Source organism: Lepidochelys olivacea (assembly GCF_965140295.1).
Source record: "Lepidochelys olivacea isolate rLepOli2 genome assembly, chromosome: 1".
NCBI classification, from domain to species: domain Eukaryota; kingdom Metazoa; phylum Chordata; order Testudines; family Cheloniidae; genus Lepidochelys; species Lepidochelys olivacea.
In genome coordinates, this window is record NC_140411.1 from 245,053,921 (window position 1) to 245,078,592 (window position 24,672).

General features: G+C 40.4%; 1 protein-coding gene across 1 annotated transcript in view; it reads right to left on the bottom strand.

The window, feature by feature from the left end:
• The window catches only part of TMTC1 (transmembrane O-mannosyltransferase targeting cadherins 1), a 175,791-nt gene that overhangs the window by 75,505 nt on the left and 75,614 nt on the right, over nucleotides 1-24,672 (bottom strand). Inside the window, exon 9 of the mRNA XM_084647478.1 lies at nucleotides 9,267-9,388. Within this exon, the coding sequence (XP_084503604.1) occupies nucleotides 9,267-9,388 (122 nt within the window). The remainder of the gene's footprint in view (nucleotides 1-9,266; nucleotides 9,389-24,672) is intronic.

Genomic DNA, 24,672 nt, shown 5'->3' on the forward strand with positions numbered 1-24,672 from the left:
CTTTTGAGAAACCTAGACCATTTTGTCCAGATACTGACTTTCTGGTAAGGTGGCAGAGACATTTATAAGTATGGATCTTACAACTTACCATGGTGTACTTCTGATTCAGTAAATAAACATGGCTAAAAGGCATGCATAGACTCTGGCAGAATCATGCAACCTGCAAGGCAGAGAGTGCTCCTCTTTAAGAGCTCCTGACTCAGCAAGTGCTCCTCAGTGGAGCAACTGGACACACAAAGTGTGACAGTGAACACCTCTGGTGCCTATTGATTCACCACTGCAGGGATAACGGGGTACAGTTTACTCTCTGCTGGGCCTAAGGTGGTAGTTGCAATGGACGAAGGGATGCTTAGAGGGATGCATAGTCAGATTGGCAGTAATTCTGCCACTGTGCTGCTGGGGTTTAACCATTGGAGAGCAGCTTTTATTTTCATCTTGGGCTCCCTAGGACCCCAACGCACAGGACTCCACTATCAAAAGCTGCCTGAGAATGTACTGAATCAGTGATGTAATCAAAATCTGCAAGCAGGACACTTGTTATTGTAATTGATGCATCAGGTCACAGGACTTCTCCTTTTGATGTAAAAGGTCAGTTTCCTGTCCTAACATAGAATATCAGGGTTGGAAGGGACCCCAGAAGGTCATCTAGTCCAACCCCTCATCTGCATTCCTCCTGACTGGCTATATAGTTTACTTCTAACAGAACTTTCATCACTTAAATTTCTGCGAATATATGTCTGAAAGCAAAGCACATACACAGGAACTAGTGGTGACCTGACTGACCCTTAGTTGATCATATCACACTTTCTGCAATAAATATGTGCAACTTTCAACACTTTCTTTTAATTTCATCTTTGTTTTTGTCATTCATGATTCAAAATCCATGGACTGCTAAACTGGGAAGGTTCTCATGGCTGGTAAAAATAGTCAGTGACATAACTATTAGCCAGGAAGAATAAGTGATTGCTTCTGGTGTTTAAACTCTGTAATATTTAGCACACAGGCACTTGATCTGGAAACTGTGCACATGCTTAGCTGGCTCAGGTGGTTGGCTATTTTTAGCAGGGGAGTTTTCTAAAAATCTGGAAGCAAATTAGAAAACAAATGTGTTTGTAAATAAACAAACAAACAAACCCACAGCCAGGAGCCACTGAAATGGGAGTTGTGCAAAAAGTTGAGCAAATCAGAGAAATTGCTCCTACAGTAAGGGTCCAGTCCTGAGAGGTCCAGAGAACCCACAACTCCCATTACAGTAAATGGGAGGTCAGAGTGTTTAGCATCACATCAGAGGTGTTCACCGTCACACTTTGTGTGTCCAATTGTTCCACTGAGGAGCACTTGCAGAGTCAGCGCTAAAGATCCAGGTTATGTTCAATTAGATTCTTCATGACTAGGAACAATACGATTAACTGTTCTTTTCATTTTAAATGCAATTGTGATGTTTTGCACTAAGTGGACCAGATTTTCAAAGTGACCAGCACCAGCAGTTAGAGCCAGATTTCCAGAAGAGGTCAGCATTCAGTGTCCTGAATCTTCTGAGAATCTGGTCACTTATTTTGGTGCCTAAATGGGAACGGAACTTTTTTGAAAATCTGTCCTATGAATTCTGTCCTGCCCCAATCTACACTAATGTTTACAGCTGGTTGGGAAACTATTATCCTGTGAAAACTTTTAACAAAAATTTAAAAAAATCTTTTTGATTTTTTTCAGGCTTTTGAAGATGTACACAAAATTCCTGGAAGGCAGGGTCAAGCTCTACAACTAGTGCATGATCAAAAGGTTGTACAATTCCCTGTTTTTCTAAGTCAAATTAAATTATTATGGGGGTAAAAATCCTAAAACATTTCATAGATTCATAGATATTTAGGCCAGAAGGGACCATTATGATCATCTAGTCTGACCTCCTGCACAATGCAGGCCACAGAATTTCACCCACCACTCCTAAAAAAGACCTCACACCTATATCTATGCTATTGAAGTCCTCAAATTGTAGTTTGAAGACCTCAAGGAGCAGAGAATCCTCCAGCAAGTGACCCGTGCCCCATGCTACAGAGGAAGGCGAAAAACCTCCAGGGCCTTCCAATCTGCCCTGGAGGAAAATTCCTTCCCGACCCCAAATATGGCGATCAGCTAAACCCTGAGCATATGGGCAAGATTCATCAGCCAGATACTACAGAAAATTCTTTCCCGGGTAACTTGGATCTTACCCCATCTAAAAACCCATCACAGGCCATTGGGCCTATTTACCATGAATATTTAATTACCAAAACCATGTTATCCCATCATACCATCTCCTCCATAAACTTATCGAGTTTAATCTTAAAGCAAGATAGATCTTTTGCCCCCACTACTTCCCTCGGAAGGCTATTCCAAAACTTCACTCCTCTGATGGTTAGAAACCTTCGTCTAATTTCTAATCTAAATTTCCTAGTGGCCAGTTTATATCCATTTGTTCTTGTGTCCACATTGGTACTGAGTTTAAATAATTCCTCTCCCTCTCTGGTATTTATCCCTCTGATATATTTATAGAGAGCAATCATATCTCCCCTCAACCTTCTTTTAGTTAGGCTAAACAAGCCAAGCTCCCTGAGTCTCCTTTCATAAGACAAGTTTTCCATTCCTCGGATCATCCTAGTAGCCCTTCTCTGTACCTGTTCCAGTTTGAATTCATCCTTCTTAAACATGGGAGACCAGAACTGCACACAGTATTCCAGGTGAGGTCTCACCAGTGCCTTATATAACGGTACTAAAACCTCCTTATCCCTACTGGAAATACCTCTCCTGATGCATCCCAAGACGACATTAGCTTTTTTCACAGCCATATCACATTGGCAGTTCATAGTCATCCTATGATCAACCAATACTCCAAGGTCCTTCTCCTCCTCCGTTACTTCTAGTTGATGCGTCCCTAGCTTATAACTAAAAGTCTTGTTATTAATCCCTAAATGCATGACCTTACACTTCTCACTATTAAATTTCATCCTATTCCTATTACTCCAGTTTACAAGGTCATCCAGATCCTCCTGTAGGGTAACCCTGTCCTTCTCTAAATTAGCAATACCTCCCAGCTTTGTATCATCTGCAAACTTTATTAGCACACTCCCACTTTTTGTGCCCAGGTCAGTAATAAAAAGATTAAATAAGATTGGTCCCAAAACTGATCCTTGAGGAACTCCACTGGTAATCTCCCTCCAACTTGACAGTTCACCTTTCAGTAGGACCCGTTGTAGTCTCCCTTTTAACCAATTCCCTATCCACCTTTCAATTTTCCTATTGATGCCCATCTTATCCAATTTAACTAATAATTCCCCATGTGGCACAGTATCAAACGCCTTACTAAAATCTAAGTAAATTAGATCCACTGCGTTTCCTTTATCTAAAAAATCTGTTACTCTCTCAAAGAAGGAGATCAGGTTGGTTTGGCACGATCTACCTTTTGTAAAACCATGTTGTATTTTGTCCCATTTACCATTGACTTCAACGTCCTTAACTACCTTCTCCTTCAAAATTTTTTCCAAGACCTTGCATACTACAGATGTCAAACTAACAGGCCTATAATTACTTGGATCACTTTTTTTCCCTTTCTTAAAAATAGGAACTATGTTAGCAATTCTCCAATCATACGGTACAACCCCTGAGTTTACAGATTCATTAAAAATTCTTGCTAATGGGCTTGCAATTTCTTGTGCCAATTCTTTTAATATTCTTGGATGAAGATTATCTGGGCCCCCCGATTTAGTCCCATTAAGCTGTTTGAGTTTCGCTTCTACCTCAGATATGGTGATGTCTACCTCCATATCCTCATTCCCATTTATCATGCTACCATTATCCCTAAGATCCTCTTTAGTCTTATTAAAGACTGAGGCAAAGTATTTGTTTAGATATTGGGCCATGCCTAGATTATCCTTGACCTCCACTCCATCCTCAGTTTTTAGCGGTCCCACTTCTTCTTTCTTTGTTTTCTTCCTATTTATATGACTATAGAACCTTTTACTATTGGTTTTAATTCCCTTTGCAAGGTCCAACTCTACTTGACTTTTAGCCTGTCTCACTTTATCCCTACATATTCTGACCTCAATAAGGTAGCTTTCCTTACTGATCCCTCCCTTCTTCCACTCCCTATATGCTTTCTGCTTTTTCTTAATTACCTCTCTAAGATGCTTGCTCATCCAGCTTGGTCTACAACTCCTGCCTATGAATTTTTTCCCCTTTCTTGGGATGCAGGCTTCCGATAGCTTTTGCAGCTTTAATTTAAAATAATCCCAGGCCTCCTCTACCTTTAAACCCATAAATTCTTCAGTCCAATCCACTTCCCTAACTAATTTCCTTAATTTTTGAAAGTCAGCCCTTTTGAAATCAAAAACCCTAGTTGCAGATTTATTTTTGTTAATCCTTCCATTCAGTTTGAACTGAATTAGCTCATGATCACTTGAGCCAAGATTATCCCCTACAACCATTTCCTCTATGAGGTCCTCATTACTCACCAAGACCAAATCTAAAATGGCATCCCCTCTAGTCGGTTCAGCAACTACTTGCTGAAGGAATCCATCAGCTATCGCATCTAGGAAAATCTGAGCCCTATTATTATTACTAGCACGCGTCCTCCAGTCTATATCTGGGAAGTTAAAGTCTCCCATGATCACACAGTTTCCATTAGTATTTACTTTATTAAAAACATTAAAAAGGGCTCTATCCATATCCAAATTAGATCCCGGCTGTCTATAGCACACCCCAAGCACTATCCCAGGGGAGGCTCTAATAGTTTTCTTCCCCAATTTAATTGTTGCCCAGACAGACTCAGTCATATCCATTTCATCGCTTCTTATTTCTTTACATTCTATCTCATCATTGATATACAATGCTACTCCACCACCTTTACCTTTATTTCGGTCTTTCCTAAACAGCACATACCCTTCAATACCTGTAGCCCAGTCATGACTACTATTCCACCAGGTCTCTGTTATACCTACAATATCTGGTTTCACTTCCTGCACCAGTAACTCTAGTTCCTCCATTTTGTTACCTAGGCTCCTTGCATTAGTGTACAAACATCTTAATTTTTGCTGTTTGGCCTCACTCACATTCTGTACCCTATTAGGCACGGTTATTTTACTACCAGTATAACCTATTAGACTTGTATCTACACTGCCCTTCCTCCTACCTACAGCTGTATCCACTCTTACTTCATTTTCTTTCCACTCTATGCTAAATTCTGGCGTGGAGATTACCTGGACATCTCCCAACCATCTCCCCCAAATTCCTAGTTTAAAGCTCTCTTAATCAGTTGTGCCAGCCTCCATCCTAGAAGTCTATTTCCTTCCCTACTCAGATGAAGTCCATCCCGAGAGAACTGTCCTCTATCCATGAATGCCTCCCAATGGCCATACATCCCAAAGCCCTCCTTATAGCACCACTGCCTAAGCCATCTATTGATAGTCATAATCTTGTCACACCTTTGTTGCCCTTCTCTAGGAACAGGCAGAATCCCACTAAAGATCACCTGAGCCTCAATTTCCTTAAGCGTCCTCCCCAGCCTAGCATAGTCTCCCTTAATACTTTCCAGCGAGAATCTAGCCGTATCATTTGTTCCCACATGAAGGATAATTAGGGGATTCTTTCCCGCTCCCTTTAGAATCCTTTTCAACCTCAGGTCTACATCCCGTATCTTAGCACCTGGAAGACAGCACACCCTCCTATTTTCTGGATCAGCTCTGGTTACAGGCCTATCTATTCTTCTCAGTAAAGAGTCCCCAATCACATAGACCTGCCTTTTCCTAGTGACGGTGCTATTCTCCAGTCTGTCCCCTGTTCTCTCTGGCTGCAAGTTTTTTCCATTCCCATTCTCCCTTGTAATCCTTTTTAACCCATCCTGTATCCTCCTGGGGCTCATATTTGGTGTAATCTCCATTAACTCTTCCCCTTTTCCTATAGGACTAACCGCTCTTCTCTTCTTCCTTGCCCTATCACCTTCAGTGACTACCTGCTGAGCCCCTTCTTCATTTTCCAACTCTGCAAACCTATTCTGAAGCTCTATTTCTCCTTCACTAGCCCGTCTTTTCCTCTGCCTAGTTCTTTTAGTCACATGCTTCCACTGACCACTTTCCTCACCCAGTCTCCCCTCAGAATTCCCTAGTCCTGCTTCCATCTGCAAGTCTGAGCTTTTCCCTTCAGATACCTCATGTCTTTGCTCCATAATCTGCTCAAACCCCTTCCTAAACTCTACCAGACTTTCCACCTGCATCTCCAAACCTCTGATCTTTTCCTCCATCAGCTCTATCAGACGGCATTTCATGCAGAGAAAACTCTTACCAGGTGCCCCCTCCAGGATCATGTACATACCACAGCTTCCACATCCAGTCATCTTCATTGTGTCATCTGCTACATGGGTCACTCCCACTGCCACCTCTGAATCTGTCATAGCCTTCCCACCTAAATCCTGTTAACCTGGGAAACACAAACCACACCAAAACACCACCACCCACAGCAAAACCAAACCCCACACAAGCACCACAAGACAAACTCCCCTTTCAAACTCCCACTCAAACTCCCCTGTTTACAGCTCTGTTTGCTAGCTTCCTTTTTGGTTTACAAACCTTTTACCTAAATCCTTCACTACACTTGAATTTTGCCCATGTAAGGACTGAATAAAACTGCGTAAAGAGTTCAGGATGTGATCCATGGATTGCAATATGCACAACTGTGACACGCACACAAATATTTATAAAAGGCTTTCATTTCAAAAGGGGGTGGAAGAGCACTTTTAAATATAACCAAGAATGATACAATCATCAATGTGTTTTCCACACACTGAGTCAGCTTTCTCACCTCAAAAAAATCTTTCAAATGGGGTGAAATATTCCAATTTAGTAATTGATGTTAGAGCAAAAATAGAACAAAACTCAAGAAAAGTATATTGCATTTGGCAAAATGCAAGCAATGAAACAGTTGCTAAAGAATGTTTCAAATAAAGAACACCGCCCCTCTTTCTCTTATATCCTCAATATTATGTGCCAAGTACCTCGGGGTGGGGAGAGGGGGTAAATAAAGAGATGTCATTGTGGTTTCACAACAGTTATGAATGCTCATGGAAGGCTAACACTCCCCCATCCAATCTGTTTATAGAGAGACAGAAAGAGTGCTCACTGGTATTCAATAACTTTGCAAGCAGTAAATTTAGTTCTCAACACCCTCATGTATATAATTTTTTGAGCATCCTTCCTTCTCCTACAAAGAATCTGGTGACAGAGAGTGAGAGCTGTCCACACACTTTCTTTGATGTGACAATTAACGGCCATGTTAGTTCTTCATTTTAAATTTCAGTTCAGTGGCCTGCCACCTGGGGTGAAAAAAGGTTGTAAATGAGGAAATGAATGGTCTCTAGTGGACTGAAAACAGAACAGGACCCAGGGACTCTGACACATACTCACTCTTAGTGTTTACCATTTAACGTCTCTGCCTCAGTATCTCCTCCTAAAAAAGGGAGTCACTTTAATTACCTACTTCACAGGTTGTATGTTTGTAAAACCCACAGAAGGATGAAAAATATTATATAAGCAGCGTTCCTATGCACATATTAAATATGCTCATATTCCTTCCGCAAAGTCCTCCTGGAGCATTGCCTATTTGTCCTCTTTCATTACCACCAACTTCAAAAGGCACGCCGTGATATCAATAATCTCATCTGGAGAAGAGCTAGATGCTGGCGTCTGCAGCACTTCAAGCCCTTGCTCTTTCCACAGCCAGAAAAGTGAGAGAACAACACGGCAGTGTGTTAGAAGCAAGCTGGTCTGCTTGTTTCTCAATATCTATTTTAACAGCTTTGATGGGTTTCTCCATTTAAAATAATGGACAGTAACAAGAATCACGAGTTGTGGTGATGATTCCCAGAATAACTCAGAGGGCCAAATCTCACTCACCTTACCCATGTGAACAGTCTCATCGAACTCAAGGGGGTTACTTCTGTGAATAAGGTAAACAGGATATGGCCCATAAAACAAACTGATATAATAGGAGGCAGAAATATATCTCAGCTATGTAAAACTATAGACTCTGGCCCCAGTCTATCAAAGACCAGAGAGTAGGCCTACTGAAGTCCATGGGACTACTGATAGGCATAAAATTAAGTAGAAACATGAGCCTTTGCAGGATCAGGACTACAGAAAATATTTTTCCGGGTTTTCTGTTTTTATTTGCTTTTTCAGCAATCCAATTTTAAAAAGTAGGGGGAAATAAAGCAGTTATTTCAGCATAAAGCAATCTGGGGTTTAGGGCCATCAGCTCTGTAAGTTCAATCACCATGAAAGATAATGGGAACTGAGTATGCACCTGATGGTAAAACTGAGCTCTTAGAATGTAAACATATGGCTACAATGCTATGAAAATGTAATTCTATTTATGGCTGGATCAAGCAGGCAATCACTAGTTGCATCTTGGATGGTTGGCCTTTCCTACTGCTTCAGCCTTAGATCTGGATATGATGGAGATACAAGGAGTAGTTCAAAACTATGCTGCTTGCAAGAGCAGCAAGAAGCACCAGAACCCCCTAGCAGCTAGTCAGTCTAGAATGTAAATTATATCTAGGTGGAAACTAGGGTGAACTCAAATTTGCAGTTACAGTTGAGGAAGGTATGGGAGTCTTCTCCTACCTCCACCCACTAGACTATAAACTCTTTCATAGGCCTTGATCCTGCAATTGATAGTGCATGGGCAATGGGACTGTGTGGGTGAAACAGTCCACCTGCAGCAGCAGAGACTTAGATTATCAACTTTTTAGGAGATGGACCTTGTCTTCCTTTGTGATTATACTGAATCTAGCACAATGAACCCCCTTGGCTATTAGTAATATATAAATAGTAATAATAATGGTTAACCCTATAAATACTATGCTTACATTAGAGAACATGGACAATTTAAGTTGACAATATTGCTTAGCGAAACAGCACAATTCGTACAAACACAAAAGGACAACGTACAAGAAACAACACGCTGCTTCCCTTTATACAGATACTTTCAACCACATTCAAAAAAATTCGTAACAGTGGAATGGAACTAGCTTTGATTCTGCCAAGTAGCCTGCCTTGACAGGCTACATATTTCCTGATGTTGCTGCTCAAAAATTCAAACGTATATTGTGCTTGGACAAAAAATAAATAAAATATAATGTCTGAATCACAATAATAAGCGAAAAATTTAAAAAAAAATCTTACCTGCTTTTACAAAATGGGTGAGAGGGTCTCATTATAAAGGAATTCAATTGCAATAATTACCTTGGCATGTAAAGGACTCGCTCTGCCACCACAAACCCCACCCTGAAGAAGAGGTTGCTGGCTGGGATAAATGGGAAAACCAGGAACAACAAGCCAACTAAAACTTCTCTATGTTCCAGTTTCTGCAACAACACAATAGTGAAATGCATGTGAATGAAAAAGAAATCCAACTTCCAATCAACATTAAGTTGCCCCTCTTCCATTTTCAGATTCTTATTAATAAAATAAATTAATCAGATTAATGATTGATCAATGTACTGCATTGAAAACAGGAATTATTCCACACTGCAGTTCCTTACATTTACATATTGTTTGTGTATTGTGCAGTTGACATACCCATAACACGTTTATTGTTTGAATTACACAAACATCAGATACAATACAGTGTGTATTACTCTTGGCAACATTTCTGAGGTCAGTTTTACTGTACATCGATATTTAAGATTGCCTGTAAATTACCTCAGAAAGTTACAATGTGCAACTGAAATATTATATATGAAAATAGTGGGGGTGTACACATAGACACACATGTCTGTGTTCAGTCTCAAGTTTTTACAATTAAGAAGTGACAGCTATATCTGTAATGTTCTGTATGAAGAAAATTAACCCAAAACTGCACATTAATACAGTCTTTTTATCCCTTTGGAGATTTATAAAATTTTAATTATACTTTATCATACAAGATACTTATGTCCAATACAGTGTTCAACATTTGAGGCATTCTGTACATTAATATTAATGTCTTTGGTCCATACTGCTGTTTTTAAGGTTTGCTTGCTATGAGTGGAGAAATGAAATTGTCACATGTGATTTTGTCAAAACTATTGTGATTTGCACAGCTGCTCCAAATACTGCCAGACTACAAAGGCCTCAGTCCTGATCTGGAGGGACCACAGACTTTAGAGATGAAGGCTAATTCCATTTCTCTACTAGCTCCAGTCCAATTGGATGAATCAGTTTGTAATGTCTGCTGTTGCTCACTAAAGATCAAATTAAGGTAATCAAACTCACTATTTAAAAGCTGAGAATTTAGGTTTCTTTAGATGAAAGAACAGAATTTAGTTAGTTAAATCACCCAGTCTAGACATTTGTGCCTTCTTGTGCTAGCCAATAATACCCTAGTTTAATCAGTCATTGTTGTACCATGCCTAAATGATGGGGAATTCATTCTGTGAGGTCTAGCTTTGTAACATTTAAAGGCAGATGCAAATTGACTCACTTAGTCTTTTCAGCTTTTCTAATCATTTTGGTCTATTTCTCAGTGCTGGAGAGCCTATTTGCCTTACAAAGCTTTACATGAAGGGATCTAAAAATGGAAATATCAAACAAGGCCTACGTAGCAGTATGCAGCCCAGCAAAAGACCTAAGGCCAAATTCTGCTCTCACTTACACCAGTACAATCTGCTTTGGCACTGCACTGGTGTAACAGACATTGACCCATGGCTTAACAATAATTGCTAGATTTCATCACATATGCACTGTAAGTATGTTTATTGAGCATATAACACTTGCAGTGCTACAAACAAATTGACTGCAACGGTTCCTTATGTTAAGTGCCTAAGCTCCCCTATATAACAATACTAGCAAGTAGAAGTAAACACCACGTCAAGCACAAAACTGATTACTCTTCCCACAGACTCTACAGGACTGACCAGATAGCAAGTGTCAAAACTGGAACAGGAAGTGGGGGGTAACAGGTGCCTATGTGAGAAAAAAGACCCAAAAATCAGGACTGCCCCTATAAAATCAGGACATCTGGTCACCCAAGACTCTACCTTTTACAAAAAATTTAGATTCATGAAATTTGCAGTTACCACACTTCGCAAAACTTGTGAGAAATCTCTGAAGAAAGAACCACCACAGCACTAGCATGAATTGTGCAATGTAGGAGGAAGACACTTTTTAATGGGGGGGGGAAAACACTGTCTAAATAAGTAACCAAGAGGAAGATGAGGAGTCTGAATTATAGAATTTTCCTTGTCACAGATGCAAGAGAAAGCAGTATGATATCACTACATTTTTTTTAAAAAAAGATCAAGTTGTTTTGTAAAATTTTTCATATTAGAAAAAAGTTCATTTATCAACAATAAAACTTTGTTTGAAAAATGCCAACCAGCACCAGTTGCCACGAGGATGTTGTACAATCACAAATGGGAGGGGAAGTGATCTGTGCAGCTGTCCACAGGATCGAAGGTGGTCCATGAGAACCTCTCCATCAAGATTTTTCAATTATGAAAAATGTTTGAGACCCACTGAACTAAGGTTCACAACTTCATTATAGGGAAGGGAAATCTTGTTATCCTCATTGAACAGATAGGGCACAGAGAGGTAAAAGTGATTTGCCCAGGTTCAGAAAGGAAGCCAAAGGCAAATTTCGGCGTACAAGTCATATCCCTGGCCTCAGCTGTAAAAATACTCTCTAAAAACTAAAATGCACACTCATCTTACCCTCTTTTTAATACACTTAGACAGACACCACCACCATCCTGCAAGAATTTTGCATAGGGCCCGCAATAAAACATTATGAATTTGCTTTGTAGCCACAGCAGCAAAGTTAGATACACTGTTCACAGAGCTGAGACTGAGATCAGTCCATTAAGTTGATGAACAAAGAGATGTATTGTAAGGACATGGAATTACAAGAACAATCAAATTCCATTCAAACCACAGGAAGTAGAAAACAAATAAATTAAACGTACGTTGAATGGAAAAGGGTAAGATACATATATCAGTTAGGCTGAAGTGGGCGATCTAATCTCCTCACTTCTCTGTATAAAGTATCGCAGCGCTGTCTGGATGCCAGGGAGCCTTGGTCATTCAATCCCTCTGGCGGGGTTCACAAAGAGTGGCAGAACAAGCATCTACATCACAGAGGGGCACAGCACATGTGCAAAAGAGCCCAGTGACACTAGTATCAATATTGTGAAAACACCATGCTGCTAGTTACTTCTAAAATAAATAACATTACTTGACAGCTAACAGTGCCCTTTTTAAGGAAGTCAGCTCAGGCTGAAGAGTTCATTAAGAGGCTGGTTCCTGAAGGCCTTTAGGTCTGAAAGTATTGAAGTCAATGTTATTTGACTCCATGTGAACTCTTGCTTTACAAGGCAAAACTTAGGGTCAAAATTCTATTAAACTCCTTTAAAATCTTCTACTCACTTGTTCTACCCTAGTGTTGTGGAATAACATCCCAAAGGCAGTAATGAATCAGTCTACTTTTCTGCAGAGGAACCAAAGAACATTTTTACCTCTCTGTCAGCATGGCAACAACAAGGAGCCTGGTGGTACCTTAAAGACTAACAGATTTATTTGGGCATAAGCTTTAATGGGTAAAACACCACTTCTTCAGATGCATGGAGTGAAAATTACAGATGCAGGCATTATATAATGACACATGAAGAGAAGGGAGTTACCTCACAAGTGGAGAACCAGTGCTGACAGGGCCAATTCGATCAGGGTGGATGTAGTCCATTCCCAATAACAGATGAGAAGGTGTCAATTCCAGGAGAGGCAAAGCTGCTTTTGTAATGAGCCAGCCACTCCCAGTCCCTATTCAAGCCCAAATTAATGGTGTTAAATTTGCAAATGAATTTTAGTTCTGCTGTTTGAAGTCTGTTTCTGAAGTTTTTTTGTTCAAGTATAGCTACTTTCAAATCTGTTATAGAATGTCCAGGAAGATTGAAATGTTCTCCTACTGGCTTTTGTATGTTACCATTCCTGATGTCCGATTTGTGTCCATTTATTCTTTTATGTAGGGACTGTCTGGTTTGGCCAATGTACATGGCAGAGGGGCATGCAGGCACATGATGGCATATATCACATTAGTAGATGTGCAGGTGATTGAGCCTCTGATGGTGTTGCTAGAGTAGATATGGGGACAGAGCAGGCAACAAGCTTTGCTACAGGGATTGGTTCCTGGGTTAGTGTTTCTGTGGTGTGGTGTGAAGTTGCTGGTGAGTATTTGCTTCAGGTTGGGTGGGGAGGGAGGCTGTCTGTAAGCAAGGACTGGCCTACCACCCAAGGTCTGTGAGAGTGAGGGATCATTTCCCAGGATAGGTTGCAGATCATTGATAATGTGCTGGAGAGGTTTTAACTGGGGGCTGTGCATGATAACCAGTTGTGTTCTGTTATTTTCCTTGTGGGACCTGTCCTGTAGTAAGTATTTCTGGGTACCCATTTAACTCTGTCAATCTGTTTCCTCACTTCCCCAGGTGGGTACTGTAGTTTTAAGAATGCTTGATAAAGATCTTGTAGGTGTTTGTCTCTATCTGAGGGATTGGAGCAAATTCAGTTGTATCTTAGGGCTTGGCTGTAGACAATGGATCATGTGACGTGTCCTGGATGGAAGCTGGAGGCATGCAGGTAAGTATAGCGGTCAGTAGGTTTCTAGTATAGAATGGTGTTTATGTGATCATCACGTATTTGCACGGTAGTGTCCAGAAAGTGGATCTCTTGGGAGGAGGGTGGAAATTGTTGAAATCCCGGTGGAATTCTTCAAGGGCCTCCTTTCCATGGCTCCATATGATGAAGATGTCATCAATGTAGCGGAGTAGAGCAGAAGAGGGGCGCTAGGGGACGAGAGCTGATGAAGCATTGTTCTAAGTCAGCCATAAAAATGTTGGCATACTGTGGGGCCATGCAGGTACCCATAGCAGTGCCACTGACTTGAAGGTATAAGTCGTCCCCAAATCTGCAATGGTTGTGGGTGAGGACAAAGTCACAAAACTCAGCCAACAGGTGTGCCATGGCCTCATCAGGGATACTGTTCTTGAGAGCTTGTAGTCCACCCTCATGTGGAATATTGGTGCAAAGAGCTGCTACATCCATGATAGCCAGGATGGTGTTTTCAGGAACATCACCAATGAACTGTAGTTTCCTCAGAAAGTCGGAGGTGTCTCAAAGATAGCTAGGAGTGCTGGTAGCGTAGGGTCTAAGGAGAGAGTCCAAATAGCCAGATAAATCTTGCTGTAAGAGTGCTGATGCCTGAGATAATGGGGCATCCAGGGTTTCCAGGTTTATGGATCTTGGACAGCAGATAGAATACCCCTGGTTGGGGCTCTGGGGGTGTGTCCGTGTAGATTTGTTCCTGTGCTGTAGCAAGGAGTTTCCTGAGCAAATGCTGTAGTTTCTTTTGGTAACCATCAGTGGGATCAGAGGATAAGAGCCTGTAGAATGTGGTGTTGGAGAGTTGCCTGGCAGCCTCCTGTTCATAATCCAACCTGTTTATTAGGACTACAGCACCTCCTTTCTAGCCTGGCACTAATTTAAAAAAAAAACAAAAACCATATAAGAGGGATGAGTCACAGTGGACTCGAGGTGGTCTAATGGGTTACAGCACTGGCTTTTCACTTTTGGAAATTTTGGTTCAAATCCTGAATCAGGGTCCAAAGTTTGATGTGATGGTCCTGTCTAGAACAGAGATTGCCAAATATTGGAATAGTTGGTGCGGCGGCAAGTCATTTAACAATCGTTAGCTTTTTGTGGGCTAAGAACAGGACTAATTGCCTTGCTATACTTAGTGAGTTTGCTTTAAGATAGACCATTTAAAAGCTGAGAATTTAGGTTTCTTTAGATGACTTTAATGAGCACTAAAATTCTCTTACAGACTTAAGGAAAAATAAAAGAGGAAAGAGAAGGAACACAATAAATAGCTAAAGGACTTGAAAGGAGCTTATGTACTATGGGTGATATTCTTGGCCCTAATGAAAATTGGAAAACTCTCACTGATTTCAACAGGGCCAGAATTTCAGCCTCTCTCTCTTTTCCAAGCAAGTTTATTTAGTATGCCCAACTGTTATCCTTTCTTCCTCAGGAGAGGCTGCCAGATTTATTGGTGAATCAACAACTGAAGACAGAACTGATTCAGAAACCAACACTGCATATCTTTAGAAAGTGGGAAAAGCGGGACCTTATTTCAAGAACAGTTCTTAAGAAATTGCCCCCAAAACATAATGAATTGCAAAAGAACAAGGCATTTGTTACATTTCTGACATGGGATACTTCAGATATTTAGACCGTTTGTTTAGCTGACAGTTTGTTTAGAAACACACATTTTATTACTCTGGTGGAACGGGCCAATTTAGGGACAAACTGGGCTGCAGAACATGGTAGAACCCCCAGCTTCACCCACATCCCTAGAGCACCATTTGAAGCTTCAGAAAAGGCAGATATGTGATTCTATATTTTTTCTGTTTTCTTAAAATGCAAACTTTGGGCTGGACATTAGCAATCACTTCGTTCTAACAAGAGCCAGCTCTTTCTGCCTGGATAAAGACATTTCATCCTTTTGGAAATATAATGCTAAGGTCTTTATAGGCACTCCAAAATGACTTTCTCTGCATGGAAGAGACCTTTGAATTAACCTTAGAACTCCCTGGTTTGTTGACAACATGCCGGATTTCTTTGAATGAAAATAATATTTATCCAATGTATTTTTTTTATTATTATTCATATGCCTGCCTATTATTGCTTCTTAAAGGTTTAGTCTCCTTTACTCTAATCAAAAATCAATAAAGAAGGATTTTAAAAATCCGCAAAGCTTCACTCTCGTATCATCGATTCAAAAGATATAAGCTCTTTTCATATAAGCGAGACAAGAATTAGTCACACTATATCAAACAAAATTGAAGCGAATTCTCTGACTCATTCAGAGGCCAAAATATATGAAAGGAGAAATAAGTTTATTAAATTGCTAGTTTGGCAACTTTAAAAAAGATTAAAAAAAAAAGAGGGAGGGGCAGAAACAACTAGAGACTGAACTTCCAGAAGGACATATTCTGTATCCTCAGATTCCTGAGCTATTAAATCACAATACTCTTCTCAAAGTGAGACCTCAGAGGAAAAAATGTAGAGCCTCTCTAAACTGAGCTTGACCCACCTGTCATAAGACACAGCATGATGAATCTGTGTCCTGGAGTAAGTATTGCACTTTGAAAGTCCATATCCCTTCACTGAGAAAGCTCTTTAGAACCCCTTTCTTGGCATGCACAGCTAGAGTTGGCAATAAGAGAGCAGCTGGTTAGCAACTGTGAGAGGTTTTCCTTCCTTTCTTTGAACATTTCCTGAGTGGTTTACCCATGTTTGCTTATTTGAAACTCAAGATTTGCCTGTGGCTATTAAATGGATGTCTCTCTCTCCTTTATTACAGGGACAAGACAAGAGCCATCTCGCCTCCTTTTGAACTCTCTCAATAGATTAAGGGGTGCCTTCTTAACAAAGAGCTGAATCATTCTGTCAGTGAGTCTTAGATGGCCCATGTTTCAAGCATCTAACTTCAGGCACAGAGAAGTTAGTACTGCAAGGAGGATGGATGCATATGATTCTACAACAGCAATAAATGCTATTCATCTTCAAAGTGCTTACAATCCTAGGAGGTAAGTAAATAATCTATCTATGAGAAGAGTGAGGTACAGAGAGGTTAAGTGACCACAAAAGGAATCAGTCAAAGACATGACAGGATTACAACTCTGCAGTTTATTCTTGGCACTCATGGATGTGTTTAGACCTCTAAACCCCATACAAACTCAGAAGGTAACTTCACATGTGCTTACAATACTGGTTGCTCATCACAATTCTCAACCATCTTTTAACTTCACTATTCAACAGGCCTATGCCAAGTCACTGTCAACATCACACTCCATCACATTGCATACTACAAGGGGGCAAGATTTGCAAATGTCTAATTGCACCTTCCATATGCAACAGTAAAGATAAGAGAGCTGGTTCTCCAGTTTGCTAAATTCTCTTTAAACTCACACATAAGTGGTATAAAGCCAGCCAGAGAATTCTCCTGGAGATTCATCCCTATGCACAGTAATGATCTCTTGTGCCAGCTGTTCCACTTCCTTTGGTCCAAGCAGAAGGTTGGGTCATGTCAGGACTGATCTCCTATTGCCATAAACTCCTTTACGTCAGCAAAAGAAGTCAGAGTAGGCCCTCTGGTGGGGCCCAGCAGTCAGAGACTAGAGAGCTGCAGATGCCTCTGTGCACTATATCCTGGTGAATTAGGGCCAAAACTCACACAATTTCAGATGCCAAGAGATGGGATGACAAACTCATCCCAGGGACATAGAGGAATCACTTTACCTGCCACTGAACTGCAGCCACCTCAAGGATGGATCATAGTGGGTATTTATTTACCAGCTTGCAACAACACTAAAGGTCAGGAAATAAAGAAAACAGTACAATCCAATTGAAACTGCAGGTGAAATTTTTGGTGAAAGTGTAGTTACCCAAGTTAAGCTTGGTGTCCTGGCCAAGTTCGAACAGCCCTACGCTTACAGAAAGCAGCATGAGTTCTTTAATCTCTTGTCAGGAACTCTGTTTTACTTTCCATCCAAAGAGCACAATGCCCCTTAAATACCAGGCCTGAGTTCAGCAAGTCACTAGCAACACCCTCCTTTAATAATTAGGTCTCTCTCTAGCTATCTCCCTTCTAAGCACTGAAAAAAACATCAATATTTTTTATTGACTAGAAGTGGGCAAATCTGACATGGAGTCACTGAGAAACAATATGTATGGAGCCACACAGTTGTCTTTTTACAGTTGCTATTCTGTGCACTTTAACTGCCTAGTAGTCTCTGTCCCTGTTCCTAGCATTCAGCAGCACCAAAAAACAACTTCCTTGTTCTTCAGCAGAACAAGTTGTCATAAATATAAAGGGAAGGGTAAACCCCTTTGAAATCCCTCCTGGCCAGGGGAAAGCTCCTCTCACCTGTAAAGGGTTAAGAAGCTAAAGGTAACCTCGCTGGCACCTGACCAAAATGACCAATGAGGAGACAAGATACTTTCAAAAGCTGGGAGGAGGGAGAGAAACAAAGGGTCTGTGTCTGTCTGTATGCTGGTTTCTGCCAGGGATAGACCAGGAATGGAGCCTTAGAACTTTTAGTAAGTAATCTAGCTAGGTATGTGTTAGATTATGATTTCTTTAAATGGCTGAGAAAAGAATTGTGCTGAATAGAATAACTATTTCTGTCTGTGTATCTTTTTTGTAACTTAAGGTTTTGCCTAGAGGGGTTCTCTATGTTTTTGAATCTAATAACCCTGTAAGATATCTACCATCCTGATTTTACAGGGCGGATTTCTTTATTTCTATTTACTTCTATTTTTATTAAAAGTCTTCTTGTAAGAAAACTGAATGCCTTTTCATTGTTCTCAGATCCAAGGGTTTGGGTCTGTGGTCACCTATGCAAATTGGTGAGGCTTTTATTCCAACATTTCCCAGGAAAGGGGGGTGCAAGTGTTGGAAGGATTGTTCATTGTTCTTAAGATCCAAGGGTCTGGGTCTGTAGTCACCTAGGCAAATTGGTGAGGCTTTTTACCAAACCTTGTCCAGGAAGTGGGGTGCAGGGTTTTGGGAAGTATTTTGGGGGGAAAGACGCGTCCAAACAGCTCTTCCCCAGTAACCAGTATTAGTTTGGTGGTGGTAGCGGCCAGTCCAAGGACAACGGGGGGGAATATTTTGTACCTTGGGGAAGTTTTGACCTAAGCTGCTAAAGATAAGCTTAGGAGGTTTTTTCATGCAGGTCCCCACATCTGTACCCTAGAGTTCAGAGTGGGGGAGGAACCTTGACACAAGTACACACACAAGGCTGGAACTGATCCAGCGTCACTGGCTACCTGACCAGGGAGTGCCTCAGGAAATCTTCAGCACTGATCACAGCCACTGGGAACTAATCTATTGCTATTCACTTTCTGCTTTCAGAAAGGGGAATTAATATGCCATAATGGAAACTAGGGCCTGATTTTCGGAAGTGTTAAATAACTACAACTGCTACTGAAGTAAATGGGAGATGTGGACGCAGAGCACTTCTGAAAGTCAGGCTCTTCAATATGGAACAAAACAGTATGCAGAGCATTTACAATTCAATGACCCAACAAAGAGGCAGAAATTTAACTTACTGAGATTTCTTTTTATTTTAATATTGGATTTTTTCCCCCAATAGGCTATATCTATCAGCTTCCCTTTCTTTTTTACACAGCCAAATGTGTTTTCTTACAGCTAACTATAAGGCACATTCAAACTCAGGGAAATCAATCACATCTGAGTCTTCATTATTAAGTCTTCCAATGGCTCTCTGAAGCAATGGGTTCATTTTATCTGCCTCAACCCCTATATCCTCTAGTTGCACACTTCATGGCCTCCTCTGAACAGGATGCAAGAGGGTGTGCATCCTTGAAATAGCCTGGCGCATTCTGAAAGGAAATAAAAAAGAATTTGGCTCCAGATTTTTTTTTTTAAATTGAACCTTATGAATTTATTTTTTAATTCAGACCTCAAGTTGCTACAGTACATGAAGAAAAAAGGAAGGTAAAACTTAGCCTAGACAGTGCTTGTTATATGAATACAGGTAATATGGTTTGGAGAACTGACTATGTTCTCAATATAGGATGGAATGGTTTCCCTCCTAAACAAGTGAGAAGGGGATCCCATTAAAAATTATGGGACAGACCTTGAAACTTTACTGTATATTGCAAACCAACTCAAAACGGGAAACATTTTCCCATTACCCTGGACATTTCTTAATCATTAATCTGTCTACCTTATTCATTTCATTCACTGTCTGAGGCCCTGATCCAAGGCCCAAAGAAGTCACGAGTAGTCTTTCCAGTCACTTTAAATGGGCCTTGACAGTCTACATTTCTTTTCCTTCAGGTTAATAAACAAAGAGAAGACCCCTAAAACATAATTCTTCGGTGCAAAAAAGGGATGGAAATGCCAAAACTACTTACGTGCATGAAAAAATCCTGCAGGAGCTAAGGATTCTGTGCTGTGACATGCCGAGCATGCTCATATGTATGAAAATTAACAGAAGTACTTCAGTTTGGGCTACATCTACCTTGTACATGTCAAGCCTGCTTTTCCTTTCAACTAAAACTACCACCATGAATAAAAGAACATGGACAGAAAGTATTTTTACAAGTTTGGCAGCTGCATATAGAGAGATTACAGTCACTTTCTTCTTTTGCTTGCATTTTCTGGTCGACATACCTATAACCTCAGGAAGAGTTCTATGGTATTTTCCATCAACGGCAAGGATACTTAGCCAATCAGCCTGCAGCTTTCCATACTCCTAGAAGTCAGCCAGCAAGACATGCAGAGTTCCTCCAAGTGCTTTTTTTCTTTCCCTTCCTTCAGTTTTAGCTAAGCAAGGTCTTTATGGCTTATTGCTCCCTCCCTGAAGCAAACGTTAACAACAGACAAGGCACAGAAAACCTCACTGCTAAACATTAAGAACATCAGTACTGACCTTAGCTTGGTGTTAGGAATTCAGGAAAGTGGGCCCTCAGGAAAGTGAAAGCAGGATTTATTTTAAATGATCCTTTTATGAAAATGACTGTGGTTTCCAGCTAGTCAGATATACGCAGTCGATAAATAGCCTTATTCACCTTGCAGTGTCTTTGAAGCACTTGGGAACAAAAGCGTTGTTCTCAGTGGTTGAGGCAGAAGAATTTTGCTAAACATACTTTCAAAGACTGTGCTGTTAGCATTACAGGATATTTTAAAAGGTAATTGCTCTGAGAAAGGTCCGCAGACAGTAATTTACTAATGAGATGCCAAACATGGGAAATCATGCAAAGGTCTCAAACATGTAGACTAAGATAAATAGCGCAACAGAATATACTCAACAAGTGCCAGTGAAAACCATAAAAAAATATATATAAAATATGGTTATTAAACATTTAGAGCCAGGGAATGCAGAGTTTGGAAACTTCCTTGCTTTTCTCCCTACATATAAACCACCGCGTAAAGGGAAATATCATGCAATTTACTGGAAGAAATAAATAATTCTACATTAAATATCTTGCTATAACTAAGGAACATACTTACAGAAATGTGACAACCAGCTCTATTTTAAAGTAAAAGCCAATGGACAACTATATATAATAAAATGGTTTGATAATAATACTTTGCCTTAATTGCCTATAGTGTCTATAATCTGAAAAGCACCAAACCCTCCTGCACCATATGTAGCTACATTACATATAGCAGCAAGGCAAATACTCTAAAAGCAACACATAGACCATGAGAGATGTTTAGGTTTTAAAAACATAAATAATGCTTCCTTCCCAGCAAGGCACAAAAAAAGGGGAATACCCTTTAGCTAATATTCATAACACTTAATGCTTGTTTGAGGCAGAAACTGCCATAAGGTGCTTTGGCAATACTGGTCATGAGTACAAAGGCCAAGGAGAATTCAGTGGTAAGGCAGAAGGAATAAAGTCAGTGACAAGGCACATTAAATTCACCCTAAAATGACCTCCAACTCTTTCAGGTATGGTATCCTCAGTTTTATGATTCTCCTGTCCACATTGATTTTGTGAATGACACCCCGCCCACACCTACCCAGTTCTTCCCCAACACCAACATAGCCTGAATAAAGTCTAGGATTGGGCCTAAGCACACAGGAGTTTTGCCAGCATAAGGAGCATGGAATCTGACCCATTGTATGCTCTGTAAATTTTACAGCTACAAGTAGAGGACAAGTTGCAATTGAATCATATTAGTAATAAAGCAATGGCCTAAAAATGCCAAGGAGAGTGGCAGAGCAACCATTTAAAGGGTATTCCTTTCATGCTCCCTGAATAATTGTGATACACCAATGAAAAAGCTATTGGCCTGACAGTATGCCAGGCCTCCTTTCTCCCCACTGTCTCAGCAGGTACAGTTCCCTTCTGCATGGAAAGCCAGGAACTATAAGTAGTTGCTTGTACTACTGACCATTTCTAGCATCAGAGGGACAGTAGATGCTTTGACTTATTTAGTTGGTAGCCAGAATTTAAAACTGGATCTTTATGGTCAGTGACTGTCTTGTAATTCACCTACCCCTAAATCTAGAAAATATAGCAGCTCCTTTCTTCATCGCTAAGGTTGGGTTTACAATGTTCTATTCCTGCCCCGTCTCTTTTCATTAAGTTTTGTATAAAATGTTGGGGTTAACAATAGGGTTTCTGCCTTTCTAGCCTTCCCCTCTGCCTCTCCGCCCCCCCATACACACAGACCTCAATCAGTTTCAATACCTTTCTTAATTGATCTGGTTGTTTATGGAAAGTTCTTCTCTCTAACAGCCACTCAGGACACTTTCACATTGGCGACTGGAGTTTGAGGCCAAGACTTTCAATAGTGACTAGCAATTCGGGGTGTCCAGTTTGAGACACCTGAAAGGAGCCAGATTTTCAGAAAAAGTTAACCACCTCCCTTCTGAAAACGAGGCCTCATTAAGCAGTCTCAAACTGGGCACTCCCAAACAGATGAACCCCAAATCACTGGTCACTACTGAAAACCTTGGCCTGCGATTGTAGCGGAGTCTTTCTTCACTCACAGTACAGGGGAATCCAGAAGTACTACAGGAGACAAGCCTATTAAACCCCATCAGGCATTATTTGCTACAGTCATTGGCAGCTGAGTGTAATGGGACAGATTGTGGCAGCTGAAAAATGAGCCTGCAGATATAAAGGGTATAAACAGAATGGCAAGTCTTATTCAGGTGGTGGTGCAGTTCTTTCTGTCCTTGGAGACCTAGACAGCATGTTTTCCAGAAAGAGGAACTATGGTCAATGTGTCACAGAGGGTGACCTGTAACAAAGTCACCAGTAGGTTACAGATGCGCAGAAAACAGGAGACCTTTTGTGAACCCATTTAATCAAGGCTCCTAAACAGATCATTAGGCAATAGAGTTTACTGATGCATTTCCTTGTTACACAAGAAGAGTAGCAAAGTTGAAACCAACAGGAGCAAAGGGAAAGAGAAAGAAGCAGTGACATTCATTCTACTAAACAATCGAAAACTGGACAGCTGCGTTTCCAATTCATGCAGTTTTCAGTGTAAAACTCTCTCCAATGAAATATGTGGCTCTGTTCCAAGCATAGCATATGCAAAACTAGTGAGAAGAAACCTCAGAGCTATCAGTCTATGTTCTTTCTGGGGTATAAATATAGAGCATTCATAAAATTAAATGGAACAATCAACCTTCATGGCTTAGATGTCCTTTATCAGTACTGCACATACATTCCAACAATGTGATTACCCTAATCACAAGCATAAACAACAAATTAGTCCTGTTTAAAATTTAGTGGCGACAAAGCCATCAATCCAACACATGCATTCTGTAATTACAGTCCATGTAATATATTCTATAATTCTCTGTGTGCGCATGTCACATGGGCATGCACCCCTTTCCCTCCCCGCCGGAAAACAATTCAACATTTACTGTGCTGATATCTTTGATTTTGCCACAGTCATTGGCATGCAGGATCTCCTATTCTTAGTACCACAGAACAGAAAATGCTACTGGCAACCAGAGCACGTGTGTGTTTGCACATGTGATAGAGAACAGCAGCTTGCATCATTGTTGTAGCCATGTTGGTCCCAAGATATTAGAGAGACAACGAGGGTGAGGTACTATCTTTTATTGGACCAAATTCTGTTGGTGCAAAAGACAAGCTTCTGAGCATACACAGAGACCTGAAGAAGAGCTCTGTGTAAGCTTGAAAGCTTGTATTTTTCACCAACAGAGTTGATCTAATAAAACACATTACCTCACCCACCTTGTCTTTCTAGAGATTAATACACATATATATAATCCTTGCCTTATTAATGTTAAACCCATTCCTTAGCAAAATTGTGAACTATCACTTCCAGGTTATACTGTGTTATTGGAAGAGGAGAAAGGTGAACAGATAATTAAAATGTGAATTCATGGAACTATTTCAAAAAGAAAGCAGAAGATTTGATTCAATGTGAAATAACTTGATATGCCTCATGCCAAATAGCATAAGCAAACCAGCCAAGACTGCCTGCCATTTGTCTGGTAGAACGATGGTCTTTGCCTGTACACGTGAGTTCCGTCATCTTAAAAAGTCACTGATTTCTCATTTAGAAATGCGATTTTTTTAAGAGTCTAATAAAAAGAAATTGTGCCTGCATGTCATGTTCTCTGTACTCCTTTTCCCCCTCCCTGACTTTATAAATAGTAACATACACATGAAAACAGGATAATTTGTTTCTACAAAATTCATCTGCTCTTATTGTTTGTTCCCCACCTTAACTCTTACTGCTTGGGACATCATAATCCTCTCCACAGCAGGTAATGATGCAAATTATTGCAAAAGCTAGTAAAAAAAAAAATGGGAAAACTGTTTATCAAAAAATCCTTTTTTCTTACTGAAATTCAGAATATTTCAGCCCTCTCTAATTATGACTAAGCTGTCACAATAAAACAAATTCACATGTAGTACCCCTTAATCCAGGATTCGTTACTAACTCCAAGTTCAGAGCAGGTTTGCTATAAGGCTGGTAAACCTCGTTCCATGTCAAAACGCTGACATTTATGGTTTAACAGGGGTTGGACATGAAACCAGATAGTTTGGGATGCATTTTACTTTGTGTTTTGTTGTTCAGTTGAAC